General features: G+C 37.4%; 1 protein-coding gene across 4 annotated transcripts in view; it reads right to left on the bottom strand.

Annotated features, from left to right (window-relative positions):
• Positions 1–14,669, bottom strand: part of SPAG16 (sperm associated antigen 16) — a 116,454-nt gene that overhangs the window by 55,000 nt on the left and 46,785 nt on the right. For 2 of the 4 annotated variants that reach the window (XM_073020053.1, XM_073020054.1), the window contains exon 6: positions 4,590–4,697. In XM_073020053.1, the coding sequence (XP_072876154.1) occupies positions 4,590–4,697 (108 nt within the window). Of the gene's footprint in view, positions 1–2,357; positions 2,404–3,218; positions 3,306–4,589; positions 4,698–14,669 lie in introns of those variants that run through there. The other 2 variants (XM_038001574.2, XM_038001575.2) reach the window with 2 other exon arrangements.

Below are 14,669 nucleotides of genomic sequence, written 5' to 3'. Positions count from 1 at the left end.
CTCCGAAAACCACCATGCTCTGCTTAGGCTATATCTGGTCCTCTCTGTTGGAATGGGAGTCTGTAAGGGCCAGGAAATAAGTAGGGTCCTGGCTCACAGCATATTTGGTCCATGTACCCAACCAGTGATCAATTCCAGTGTTCCTGAGTAAATAATTGGAATTTATATGCTTGGCAATTGGAATAAGCTAGCAGAATAGGGAAGGTTATCCCCAGCCTCTTCTTGGATGTCAAATACATCTATGTATATTTCTTCCTACACTTTCTAATACTGAGTGTTAAAATCCTAAGTATAACTAAGGAAATATCTATTTTTCCTTTCAATTTTATCAGAGTTTGCTTCATGTATTTTGAAGCTCTTATATTAGAGTAATGCATATTTAATATTATGTCTTCCAGGTGAACTGACTCTTTATTACATGAAATGTATGAAATGTCACTCTCCTCTTCTCTGGTTCTCAGGATGCCCCTGAGAGTGTTTTTCTGTAGCCCTATGGGCTTACAGAGGTGGGCCCCATTTCCTACAAAGAAGTAGTACTTCAGCTGTGCTGCAAGATGCTGAAAAGCCCTCTTCCCCACAAAGAAAGAGATGTCCCCACCCCGGCCCCACCACTGGAAGTCTCCCTACTTCCTCTCCTCAGTGCGATTACGGAGGAAACAGACTATACATCTAAACTGCTGCAATAAATAGTCAGCATGTACTGGCAGGAACCAGAAAAGTACCCCCAGAGGCTGGATTTTGAGGTACTTGATGAAGGGGGGCTGGAATGCAAGACTGGATAAACAATAATTCCTTGACCTCCACACAATGGATTTAACATTATAGGAAGAACTCCAGCGAATAAGGTAGATTCACTTCTAGGGTGGTCCTTAGAAACTTGGAAAAAGATAGCCAACACTGTGAAGTAGAAATGCTGGAGCTACCCTAGCAGACAGCAGAGGAAGCACTCCATAACACCAATTATATACTGTTATAAATAGCCTCAATTTTTCTGCAAATTACCCCTGGCTATTTAATTGAGTGGCTAGTTACTGGGGAAAGATATTTTTAAGAATTTGTCATGCAAATTCAGAAACTTAAAGCAAAATCATGACCCCCCTGTTAGAATGGGAGTCTATAAGGGACAGGAAATAAGTAGGGTCCTGGCTAACGTCTGCTCACAGCATATTTGGTTCATGTAAGCACCCAGTGATCAGTTCCAGTCTTCCTGAGTAACTAATTTGAATTTGTATACTTAATAATTGGAATAAGCTAGCAGAATGGGGAAGGTTATGCCCAGCCTCTTCTTGGATTTCAAATACACCTATGATGGACTATTTGATATTGTTCCAGAAGTTCTGTTTATGTTTTTTCAGTCTTTTTTCTTTGAGTCCCTGCTCATTTCTTTTCAGCTTTTTTCTCTTTGAGCACCAGTTGGATCATTTTCCATCTTCCTGTCTTCATGTTCATTGATCTTTCCATTGGCAATGTCCAATCTTCTAAGACCTACTAGTAAATTTTTCATTTGCACATTATGTTTTTTTCAGTTCTCAAATTTCAGTTTAATTCTGTTTATCACTCCTATAGTCACCATTTTCTTTAAAACTCTAAGCATTTCATAATAACTGTTTTAAAGTCCCTGTCTGCTAATTCTGTAATTCTCTTTTCTCTGTGTCTGTTTCGGCTTTTTCCTGATTATAGGACGTATCTTCCTGCTTCTAGATATATCTATAGATAGATCAATCCATATAAACTTTATTTATTTATTGTATGTTGGACATACACTTGTTTGAATTTTGTTTTCTTCCTTTAAAGAGTTATTTTCTGACAGAGAGTTAATTTCTCAGTGAATCAGTTGAGTTTTTCAAAGCTTATACCTTTAAGCTTTTTGGAGAAAAAGTCTAAAGCAGCATTTTCTCTAGGACCAACTAGGTCTGCTTCTATGGCATGGCTTGTGGAGGATATTAAGTAAATGTTCAGAGTATTCAGTGATGTTCCTTCCCTTATGGCTGATCAGTACTCCTACATCTCCCAGCACTGTGCAACCTCTGGAATCTCTATTTTGCTCATAGCTTCCCAGGTGCTGTTTCCTGCCAGGCTTCGTATTCTCTCATCTTATACTTCCACAAGTTAGTTACGTGGCCAAAGACTGAAGAGAACCATTATAGATATTTCTTAAGCTACATTTCATGTACCTCCTTCCTTCTGTGTACACCATGCTGCAAGTTTCAGCTACCTCTGCAGCCCTGAACTCTGATCTCTGCCTCCTCAGCTCCGAAAACCACCATGCTCTGCTTGGGTTATATCTGGTCAAACTGTCGGCTGAAAAGTACCTTCAGGAAGATATGTGGGGTGAACATCCTGCTCATTTTGTGTTTGTCTTCTCTTAGGCATCAAGGTCCTGCTTTGCCAATTTTCCACCATCTTTAAAAAAAAAAAAAAACTGCCTCATGTATTTTGTCCAGTCTTGTAGTTCCTTACATTTGGGGAGCTAGTTTAGTACTAGTTGGAGAGCTAATTCTATACTATTTACAATGGCATAGCACAAAGCAGAAATTCCCTAAAAGTCCTCCAAAAGAATAATATTTTATTTCATTAATAATTGAAACAGAGCTTTTCATTTTCTATAATATTTTCATAGCAGTATTTATAAAAGTCATTAATTTGGATATCACATTATACCTCATTGATGATAGCAATAGAAATTAAGTATTAAAGTACAGTTGCATTTTATATACATTTAATGTGTATTAATATGACATTCAGAAAGAGTAATAAAAATAAAAATTTAGGTAGTACATACAGTTCTATCCTCCGTTCTGATTAGCTTCGTGTGTGTGTGTATGTATGTATATATATATATATATGCACACATACATATATATACTTTGTTGTATACTATAATCTCCATAAACATTACATATGTCTAAATACATAAAACACACAGATATAGAATTGTATACACACAACCATGTACACTGTAATCTGTGGATGGTTGAAGAATTTTAAGGAAAATAATGATGGCAAAATTTCCCTTTTTTTACTAACTTTGGAATTTAACTCATTCATGAGCTATGGCTTGACTATCTTCTGTTAAAATAATTAACAACACATAGAATTTCACTAGAATGTAACAAAGAAAAAACATCGCTACAAAAAAATTAAAACATAAAAAAATTTAGCTGGGTATGGTGGCATGCACCTGTAGACTCAGCTACTCAGAAGGCTGAGGTGGAAGGATTGCTTGAACCCAGGAGTTGGAGGCTACAGGATGCCTTCATCTCACCACTGCATTCTACCATGGGTGACAGAATGAGACTCTGACTCTAAAAAGCAAAACAAAACAACAAACAAACAAAAAAGAAATACTATAAAATTTATTATCAAACTAGTTGAAAAATTTACAGAAAAAGTAAGGTAAACATTTAATGTTTCACAATGAAAGGAAATATGGATACACTATTAATGTATTTGGGTAAAATATGACATAAGAGATCTCAGACCCCAACTTTGCCTGGCATCAAAAACACCCTATCCTATAGCTGATTTATTATGCAATAGCACAGCTATCAGGCAAAGTATTCACTGTTTGACTGGTTAACTTGATGCCCAGCTTTTTTGTGACTTGATGGCATCACTGAAGTTTTGTTTTAGGTCTTTATAAAATGTGCTTTAGTGATTCATCCAGATTGCTAAATGGAGATGTTCTTCTTAATGATTAAATGAAGAAATAAAGGCTATCTGAGTATAGACCAAGTGTAGCTATATTACAAAGTAATGTGTGCTTCTTTACAAGGGTGCCTGAAATAATGAAATATGAAAAAACATATAAAGTGATTAATTTTATATGAAAAGTATTCCCTTTAAACGTATTAGGAATTTGAAGAAGTATGGTATATTTTTAAATATAAATGGTTAGGGGCTATTGTATTGGACAGTACAGATATAGAGTATATCATCATGAAAAGTTCTATTGGATAGCACTGCCCTAGAGCAAGCAAATAGAATTTTACTTAAGGATTGTAAATTTCTTTACTTGTTTTTGTAAGGGAGGAAGGTAAAGAAGGAGAGAAAGTAAATCTCAATAATGTCTTCAAAATAATTTATAAAAGACTTTTAAATTCATAGTCATTTAGAGATATGTCCCCTATCCCTGCAATACCACAGCTGCACTTCACTCTCTTTGCATACAATTTGATGAACATACCATGTTTTTTCATGTCTTGGCGCATTTGCAGAGGATGTACTATCTGCCAACAGCACTGTGCTGACCCCACTTCCTCACTGTCTACTCTTACTTGTACTTGAGAATTTAATTCCTGTGGAAATAAATCCTTGAGTCATCTCACATTCCAGTCTTATTGGGATGATGGCCCTCTTGGGTGGCATAGCAACAATGCAGTGTATTTCAGTATATTTCTACTTAACTCCTCCCACTTCACACACACAAATAGTTTCTGAGACCCTTGACAGCAAGGGCCGCAACTTACTCATCTTATGCTCAATAAATGTGGAACTAATAACTTTGTCTAAAACTTTCTGTCATAATCAAATTACTTAACATGTATTAAATAACTCTTTAATAAATAGTCCAACAAATATAAGCTTACCCTTTGAGGTCATTGATTAATTTGTTTTTTTCCTGGACTATTCGCTTGTGATGCATTCGATGAAAATCACGCTCTTTCTGAATTTTCAGCAGATCTTCTCTAGCTTTGCTGCAAAAAAAATAGTAACTTTATAAATCACTGCTAATTCCTTTTTCAAAAATTATTTAGTCTTGAGTTCAAATCTAGTATTGGGCCATTCAGAAGATAATAGGAAAAAAAATATTTTGCTATGATTCTCATTGAAGGTTCCCATCAAACATAATTTGTATAAGGTCATATTAGGTTTGGGGGTGAAGGATGAAAGGGCAAAACCTGTAGTTCCAAAAATATGATTCATCTACATTTCATCTAAAGTGAAAATTAAAGGTATGCTGCCAGAACATGTCCATAGTATAAACCATTTACTTCCAAAGAGAACTTGTTTGGCTCGGAAAATTGAAATATATGAAACACGATAATTCAAAATTATTAAAAATAAAGACTTTATGGAATTTAACTCTGAACTTCCTAGAATGTAAAGTTAAAGAGAATATACTAGATTATTCAGTTCTGATATTTGGGAAAAGAAAGTATATAAATTCTAAAAAACCAAGATTTTATGGTATATATTAAATAAATATATGTCATCAGTGGATCTGATTATTACATAATTCATAGCTTGATGAGAATTGTCTTCAATATCGGTGCTGTAATACAGAAAAATTTTTCAACTTGATACATCTTCTGCAAACCTCTGGCATAAGGCAAGCGAAAGCATTCTTTCTAAGCCCAGGTTCTATGTGAAAATTTAATAAGAAGGTTTCACTTACCTCCATAATATATTAGTTTCAATATAATAATGTGAAATATAATTTATAATGAAAAAGTAATTCTCAACCTCAGATAACTGACAAAGTACTACAGCATTGATACTGTCACATTTCTATTCTGAAAAATGGACTGCTACCTCACATTAGGCTTGAAACAGAAGAAATCTACTTTTCTGGGTCACAACTATTTCAAAATTGTGATTCACATAAAATAAATGCACATGAACAGATTTCTGCTTTAAGTGGTGTCAGAACAGCCAGTCACTGAGGAGCAGTGTATGGGATGCTACCAAAGATGTTTATGAGATAAAGTAAGGCTCTCAATGAAGCACAAGTCAAGATCAGTGAATTCTTGATGCAAGATCAAATTACATGAGGCTTATGGTGCAAGGTCTCGGATCCATTCTTCCAAGTTTCTTTCTTCTTCTTTTCTTTTTTTTAAATTTTAAGTTCTGGGGCACAGGTGCAAGTTCTGAAGGTTTGTTACATAGGTAAACGTGTGCCATGGTGGTTTACTGCACCTATCAACCCATCACCTAGGTATTAAGCCCAGCATACAGTTGCTATTTTTCCTAATACTCCACCGCCCCCAACCACACCTCCCACCCCCCAACAGGCCCCAGTGTGTGTGGTTCCCTTTCCTGTGTCCATGTGTTTTGATTGTTCAGCTCCCACTTATAAGTGAGAATACGCAGTGTTTGGTTTTCTGTTACTGTTAGTTTGCTGAGGATAATGGCTTCCAACTCCATCCATGTCCCTACAAAGGACATGATCCCATTCCTTTTTATGACTGTATAGTATTTCATGGTGTATAAGTACCACATTTTCTTTATCCGGTCTATCATTGATGGGCATCTGGGTTGATTGCATATCTTTGTGATTGTAAATAGTGCTGCAGTGAACATACACATGCATGTGTCTTTGTAACAGAATGATTTATATTCCTTTGGGTATATACTCAGTAATGGGATTGAGTCTATGTCTGTCTTTGCATGTGAGATGGGTCTCTTGAATACAGCACACCAATGAATCTTGACTCTATCCAGCCTGCCACTCTGCATCTTTTAATTGGGGCATTTAGCCCATTTACATTTAAGGTTAATATTGTTATCCATCAATTTGATCCTGTCATCATGATACTAGCTGGTTATATTTTGCAGACTTGTTTATGTAGGTGCCTCATATTGTCACTGGTCTGTGTACTTCAGTGTGTTTTTGTAGTGGCTGGTAATGGTTTTTCCTTTCCATATTTAGTGCTTCCTTCAGGAGTGCTTGCAAGGCAGGCCTGGTGGTGATGAATTCCCTCAGCATTTGCTTGTCTGAAAATCATTTTATTTCTCCTTCATTTATGAAGCTGAGTTTGACCAGATACTAAATTCTAGGTTGGAAATTATTTTAAGAAAGTCAAATATTGGCCCTCACTCTCTTCTGGCTTGTATGGTGTCTGAAGAGATCTGCTGTCTGATGGGCTTCCCTTTACAGGTGACCTGGCCTTTCTCTCTGGCTGCCCTTAACATTTTTTCCTTCATTTTGGCCCTGGAGAATCTGATGATTATGTGTCTTTTGCTTGATCTTCTCATGGAGTATCTTACTGGGGTTATCTGGGTTTCCTGAATTTGAACATTGGCCTGTCTTGCTAGGTTGAGGAGGTTCTGGATGATATCCTGAAGTGTGTTTTCCAACTTGGTTCCATTCTCTCTGTCTCTTTCGGGTACTCCTATCAGTCATAGGTTTGATTTTTTAACATAATCGCACAGTTCTCAGAGGTTTTGTTCATTCCTTTTCATTCTTTTTTTCTTCTACTCTTGTCTGCCTTATTTCAGCAAGATAGTCTTTAAGCTCTGATACCCTTTCTTCTGCTTGGTCTCTTTGGCTATTGATGCTTGTTATTGCATTGTGAAGTTCTTGTGTTGTGTTTTTCAGCTCGATCATGTCATTTATATTCCTCTCTATACTAGTTATTTTGGTAAACAGCTCCTGTAATGTTTTTTATCATGGTTCTTAGCTTCTTTGCAATGAGTTAGAACATAATTCTTTAGCTCAGTGAAGTTCATTATTACCCATCTTCTGAAGCCTACTTCTGTCAATTCATCCATCTCAGTCTCAGCCCAGTTCTGTGCCTTGCTGGAGATATATTGCCATCATTTGGAGGGAAGAGGCACTCTGGCTTTTTCAGTTTTCAGCATTTTTGTGTTGATTCTTTCTCATCGTCATGAGTTTATCTACCTTTGATCTTGAGGTTGCTGACCTTTGTATGGGTTTTTTGTGGAGTCCTTTTCATTGATGTTATTGTTTTCTGTTTTTCTTTTAGCAGTCAGGCCCCTCTTCTGTAGGGCTGTTGCAGCTTGCTGGGGGTCCACTCGAGACCCTATTTGCCTGGGCCCCTCCCACCCCTGGAGGTATCACCAGCAGAGGCTACAGACCAGCACAGATGGCAGCCAGCTCCTACCTCTGGGAGCTGTATCCCAGAGGGGCATCAACCTGATGCCAGGTGGAATTCTCCTGTATGAGGTACCTGGGGACTCCTGTTGGGAGGTCTCATCTAGTCAGGAGGAGTGGGATCAGGGACCTGCTTAAACGAGCAGTCTGGCTGCCCCTTGGTGGAGGAGGTGTGCTGCACCCTCATCTGGGCTCCCCTGACTCTCCAGAGCCAGCAGGCAGAAAAAGACGAAGACCACGGATCCATTATATCACAGCTGCCCCTTCTCCTAGTGACTCCTCTCAGGGATATCAAAGTTCTGTTCATGAACTCCTGTCTAGGGATGCTGAAATTCCCACAGAGAGGCCTGTCTCAGTGATAAGAAATGGATCAGGGTTCCACTTAAGGAAGCAGTCTAGCCATGAACTGACACAGCTGCTGTGCTGTGCTGTGGGGGAATTGCTCCTAGTCCTGACCACCCAGTCTCACTGGCACCTACAGCAGGGGACAATGGCCAACTGAAGCCGCAGTGATGGTGGCCGCCCCTCCTGCCCTGGGAATTAAGTCTTCTTAGGCAGTCTCTGGCCTGCTGTGTTGGCTGGCAGGGATTCCAAGCCAGTGTGTTTTAGCTTGTGGGGTTCTGTGGAAGCGAGGCCACTTGGCTCCCTGGCTTCAGCCCCCTTCCCACAGGAGTGGACAGATATACTGCCTCATGGGAGTTCCCAGAGCTGGAGTATGCAAATCCTCTGTGTCTTGGTGCCTGCTCAAATGGCCAGCCACCCAAGCAGCTGCCATGTCTTTACAGTTCTGTGCTTGGGACGCAAGGCCCTGGTAGCGTGGGCTTGCAAGGGGAACTCCTGATCTGTGGGTTGCAAGGATCCATGAGAAAAGCATGGTTTTCAGGGAGGGGTAGCACAATCCTGCACCACCTCCTTTGGCCCAGGGAGAAAGCTTCCTATGCCCATGCAGCTCTTGGGTGGGCCCTTGATGCTTTTCCTTGCTTTCCCTGTGTTGTACCAACCACCTAGTCAGTCCCAGTGAGAGAAGCTTGGTACCTCAATTGAAGATGCAGAATTCACTTGCTCTTTTCATCCTTCTTGGTGGGAGCCACAGAATGGAGCTGTTTCTATTTGGTCAGCTTGGCTGCTCCCGCCCTCTACGTTTCTTTCTCCCCACCTCCCAGTACACCCTATTTTTTAAAAATGACCTCTACTGTTATTTATTTTACTGCCAATTTTGTAGTTTTCATTACATGTAAATAAACAATGTTCAGGTGACTCACAATACTCATGGTGAACTTTCTCCACCTAAACCTCAACCTCATTTTCATGCCAACAATCTTCTATGTGCAAGCAATGATTGATTCGAACATTCAGTCTTGAAAAATCATATGAGGAATATACTAATGATTAGATAAACAATGTATTCTTTCCTGATTTTAACCCATGTGTGTATATCAAGAATGTAATTTGACAAATAATATAGGTTGACAACATAAGTTGAGAAATAATATAGATAATGATATTGAATGAAGTGCTTGTTATCTAATTTTTCTAATTTGCTTGTCATTGCATTGCTTCTGGTCAAGATGTCTCTATTGTAAAAACAAAAATTAATGGTTATTTTCCTTTAAATATTTATAGTGTATTTTTTTAGTGTTAGTGTAGGAGTTACATATATACACTTTAACAAAAAAGTGCAATTTAGGACAGTTTTGCATCTCAATGACAATAAAGCCTATATTCAAAATAGATATTTCAATTTTTAGATTGTAGACAGGGATGTAATTTTCTCAAGTTCATTATGAGATTCTTTGGGAACAGTTCATTATGCTTGTGACAACCCTTTTTGAATTGTCTTTGTTATTTGCATACTTCCATCTCTTCCAAAATACTACAAACTTCTAGTTTTAACCATTTATCTATATTGCTAAATGAAAATATAATTTTTAATTATTACTTTTTAAAATTTTTGCAGGTACATAGTAGATGTATATATTTATGGGGTACATGAGATAATTTGAAACAGGCATGCATGTGTAAAAATCATGGAAAACAGAGTATTCATCCCCTCAGGCATTTATCCTGTTACAAAAAATCCAGTTTTACTTTTAGTTATTTTTAAATGTACAATTAAGTTATGACTACAATAACCCTGTTGTGCTAACAAATACCAGGTCTTATTCATTTTCTATTTTTTTCTGTACCCATTAACCATCCCTGCCTCACCCACACCCACCCACTACCCTTCCCCAGCCTCTGGCAACCATCCTTCTACTCTCTATCTCCATTAGTTCAATTGTTTTGATTTTCAGATCCCACAGATAAATGAGAACATGTGAAACTTGTCTTTCCATGCCTGGGTTAACATAATGACCTTCAGTTCCACCATGTTGCAAATGACAGAATCTCATTCTTTTTTACAGCTGAATAGTTCTCCATTACATATATGTACCACATTTCCTTTATCCATTCATCTGCTGATGGACACTTAGGTTGCTTTCAAATCCTGGCTATTGTGAACAGTGCTGCAACAAACATGGGAGTGCAGGTATCTCTTTGATATACTGATTTCCTTTCTTTTGGGTACATACCCAGCAGTGAGATTGCTGGATCATATGGTAGATCTATTTTTAGTTTTTTGAGGAACTGTGAACTGTTCTTCACAGTGGTTGTACTAATTTACATTCCCACCAACAGTGTACAAGGGTTCCCTTTTCTCCATATCCTTGCCAGCATTAATTACTACCTGCCTTTTGGATAAAAGCCATTTTAACTGTGGTGAGATGACAGCTCATCGTAGTTTTGACTGACATTTCTCTGACGATCAATGATGCTGAGCACCTTTTCATGTACCTGTTTGCCATTTGTATGTCTTCTTTTGAGAAAAGTCTGTTCAAATTTTTATCCATTTTTTAATTGGAGTATTAGATGTTTTTCCTACAGAGTTTCTTATATATTCTGGTTATTAATACCTTATCAGATGAGTCATTTGCAAATATTTTCTCCCATTCTATGGGTTTATCTCTTCACTTTGTTGCTTATTCCCTTTTCTATGCAGAAGCTTTTTAACTTGATGTGATCCCATTTTTCCATTATTTGCTTTGGATGCCTGTGCTTGTAGGGTACTACTCAAGAAATTTCTGCCTAGACCAATGTCATTGAGAGTTTCTTTTAATTTTCTCTTAGGAGTTTCATTTTGATTTCATTTTTTGCATATGATGAGACATATTCTAGTTTGATTCTTCTTCATATGGATATCCAGTCAGTTTTTCCAGCACCATTTATTGAAGAGACTGTCTTTTCCACAGTGTATGTTCTTGGCACATCTGTCAAAAATGTGTTCACTGTAGGTGTGTGGTTTTGTTTCTGGTTCTCTATTCTGTTCCATTGGTCTATGTGTTTGGTTTTATGTCAGTACAATGTTGTTTTGGTTACTATATTTCTGTAGTATAATTTAAAGTCAAGTAATGTGATCCGGTTTTGTTCTTTTTGCTTAGGATAGCTTTGGCTATTTTTTTATGTCAGTACCAGTTACTATATTTCTGTAGTATAATTTAAAGACAAGTAATGTGATCTAGTTTTGTTCTTTTTGCTTAGGATAGCTTTGGCTATTCTGGATCTTTTGTGATTCCATATACATTTTAGGATTGTTTTTTCTATTTCTGTGAAGAATGTCATGGGTATTTTGACAGGGGTCACACTAAATTTGTAGGTTGCTTAGGGTAGTATGGACATTTTAACAATACTGATTCTTAGAACCCATGAACATGGAATGTCTTTCCCTGTTGTCACGTCCTCTTCAATTTCTTTCATCAGTGTTTTATAGTTTTCATTGTAGAGGTGTTTCATTTCTTTGCTTAAGTTACTTTCTAATTTTATTTATGGCTATTGTAAGTTGGATTACTTTCTAATTTCTTTTTCAGATTCTTCACTGTTGGCATATAGAAATGTTACTGATTTTTGTATGTTGATGTTGTATCCTGAAACCTTGCTGAATTTATCAGTTCTCATCATTTTTTTTTTTTTTTTGGTGGATACTTCAGGTTTTTCCAAATATGAGATCATATCATCTGCAAACAAGGATAATTTGACTTTTTCCTTTCCAATTATATGCCATTTATTTCCTTCTCTTGTCTGATTGCTGGGACTTCCACTACTACATTGAATAATAGTGGTGACAATGGGCATCCTTTTCATGTTTCAGATCTTAGAGGAAAGGATTTTAAGTTTTCCCTATCCAGTATGACACTGTGGTATGACACATGTAGTGTTTATTGTGTTGAGGTATGTTCCTTCTATACCAAATTTTTTGAGAGTTTTTATCATAAAGGGATGTTGAATTGTATTACATTTTTCTCAGCATTAATTGAAATGAACATATGGTTTTTATTCTTCCTTATTTTGATGTAACATATCACATTGATTAATTTGCATATGTTGAATCATCCTTGCATACCTGGAATAAATCCCATTTGGTCATGATGAATTATCTTTTTAATACATTGTTGAATTCAGTTGGCTGGCATTTTTGTTGATTTTTGAGTCAACATTAGAGATACTGGCCTGTAGTTTTCTTTTTAGATGTGTCTTTGGTTTGGGTATCAGGGTAATATGGGCCTTGTAGATGAGTTTGGAAAGATACCCTTTTCCTGTATTTTTCAGAATTGTTTGAGTAGCACTGGTGTTAGTTCTTCAAATGTTTGGTACAATTTAGCATGAAGCCAGCATGTCCTGTTATTTTGTTTACTGGGAGACTTCATATTACAGCTTCAATCTTGTTCATTGTTATTGGTCTTTAATATTTTGGATTTCTTCATGGTTTAATCTTGGTAGCTTGCACCAGGAATTTACCCATTTCCCCTGGATTTTCCAATTTATTGGCAAGTAGTTGGTCATAGTAGCTACTGATGATCCTTTGAAATTCTGCAGTCCCAGTTGTAATGCTTCTTTTTCCATCTGATTTTATTTATTTGGGTCTTTTCCTTTTTTTTCTGCTTTAATCTGCCTAATGATTTGTTGATTTTATCTTTTCAAAAGAATAACATTTTTTGTTTCCTTGACGTTTGTATTGCTTTCTTCATTTCAAATTCATTTATTTCTACTCTGTTCCTTTTTATTTCTTTTCTTGTACTAATTTTGGGTTAAGTTTGCTCTTGCTTTGCTAGCTTTTTAAGATGAATCATTAGGTAATTTATTTGAAGTTTTTCTTCTTTTTTGATGTAGGCACTTATATAAATGCCTATAAATTTCCCTCTTAGTATTGCTTTCACTGTATCCCATAGATTATGGTATGTTGTGTTTCCATTATCATTTGTTTCAAGACATTTTTCAGTTTTCTTCTTAATTTCTTCATTGATCCACTGGTCATTCAGGAGCATATTGTTAAATTTCTATGTGTTCGTATGGTTTCCAAAATTCCTCTTCTTGTTGATTTATAGTTTTATTCCATTGTGGTCTAAGAAGATGTTTGATATTATTTCAATTTTTGAATGTTTTAAAACTTGTTCGGTAACCTAACATATAGTCTGTCATTGAGAACAGAAATATCATTTAAGTCCATTTGTTCTATGGTGCAGACTAAGTCTGATGTTTGTTGATTTTCTGTCTGGAATACCTGTCCAATGCTGAAAGTGGGGTGTTGGAAGTCTCCAGCTATTACTGTATTGCGATCCATCTCTCTCTTTAGTTCTAATAATATTTGCTTTATATATCTGGGTGCTCCAGTGTTGGGTGCATATATATTTACAACTGTTATATCCTCTTGCTGAAATTGACTGCTTTATCATTACATAAGACATTCTTATGAAGGTAAATCCTGCCAAGATCAGATTCTTCCCTTCAAGGCAGTGGGGTCCCTTTTATCCTAGAAAGTGTCTAGAAATGTTATGTGGGAGCTCAGGCCTGGAATGGGGGCCTCAGGACCCAGGGGTGCTGCAGAAAAGCCCCAAACCAGTGCCTGCTTCTGAGGCCCCTGGGGAAAGGGCAACACACAGGCACAGGCAAAGATACTTTGCAAGTGAAGGAAAAGTAAAAGAAAAACTCTCTACCCCTGGCAGATGGACAGCTGTATTAGTCCATTTTCACACTGTGCATAAAGACATACTTGAGACTAGGAAGAAAAAGAGGTTTAATGGACTTACAGTTCCACATGGCAGGGGAGGCCTCACAATCATGGAGGAAGGCAAGGAGGAGCAAATCACATCTCACATGGATGGCAGCAGGCAAAAAAAGTGAGTTTGTGCAGATAACTCCCCTTTTTATTTTTATTTTTTATTATTTTTATTTACTTATTTATTTATTTTGAGACGGAGTCTCGCTCTATCACCCAGGCTGGAGTGCAGTGGCACGATCTTGGCTCACTGCAAGCTCCGCCTCCCAGGTTCATGCCATTCTCCTGCCTCAGCCTCCCAAACTCCCTTTTTAAAACCATCAGATCTCATGAGACTTATTTACTATCACGAGAACAGCACCAGAAAGACCTGCCCCCATGATTCAATTACCTCCCACCAGGTCCCTCCCACAACACAAGGGAATTCAAGATGGGATTTGGGTGGGCCAACCATATTTCACACTCGGCCCGCTCAAATCTCATGTTTTCACATTGCAAAACACAATAATGCCTTCCCAACAGTCCCCCAAAGTCTTAACTCTTTTCAGCCTTAACTCAAAAGTCCACAGTCCAAAGTCTTATCTGAGACAAGGCAAGTCCCTTCCATCTATGAGCTTGTAAAATCAAAAGCAAGTTAGTTACTTCCTAGATACAATGGGGCTACAGGCATTGGGTAAATACACCCATTCCAAATAGGAGAAATTGACCCAAACAAAGGGACTACAGGCCCCATGCAAGTGC

Source organism: Chlorocebus sabaeus, chromosome 10, assembly GCF_047675955.1.
Source record: "Chlorocebus sabaeus isolate Y175 chromosome 10, mChlSab1.0.hap1, whole genome shotgun sequence".
Classification (NCBI taxonomy): Eukaryota; Metazoa; Chordata; class Mammalia; order Primates; family Cercopithecidae; genus Chlorocebus; species Chlorocebus sabaeus.
Note: the sequence above shows the minus strand (reverse complement) of the source record. Positions and strands in the feature narration are given on the sequence as shown.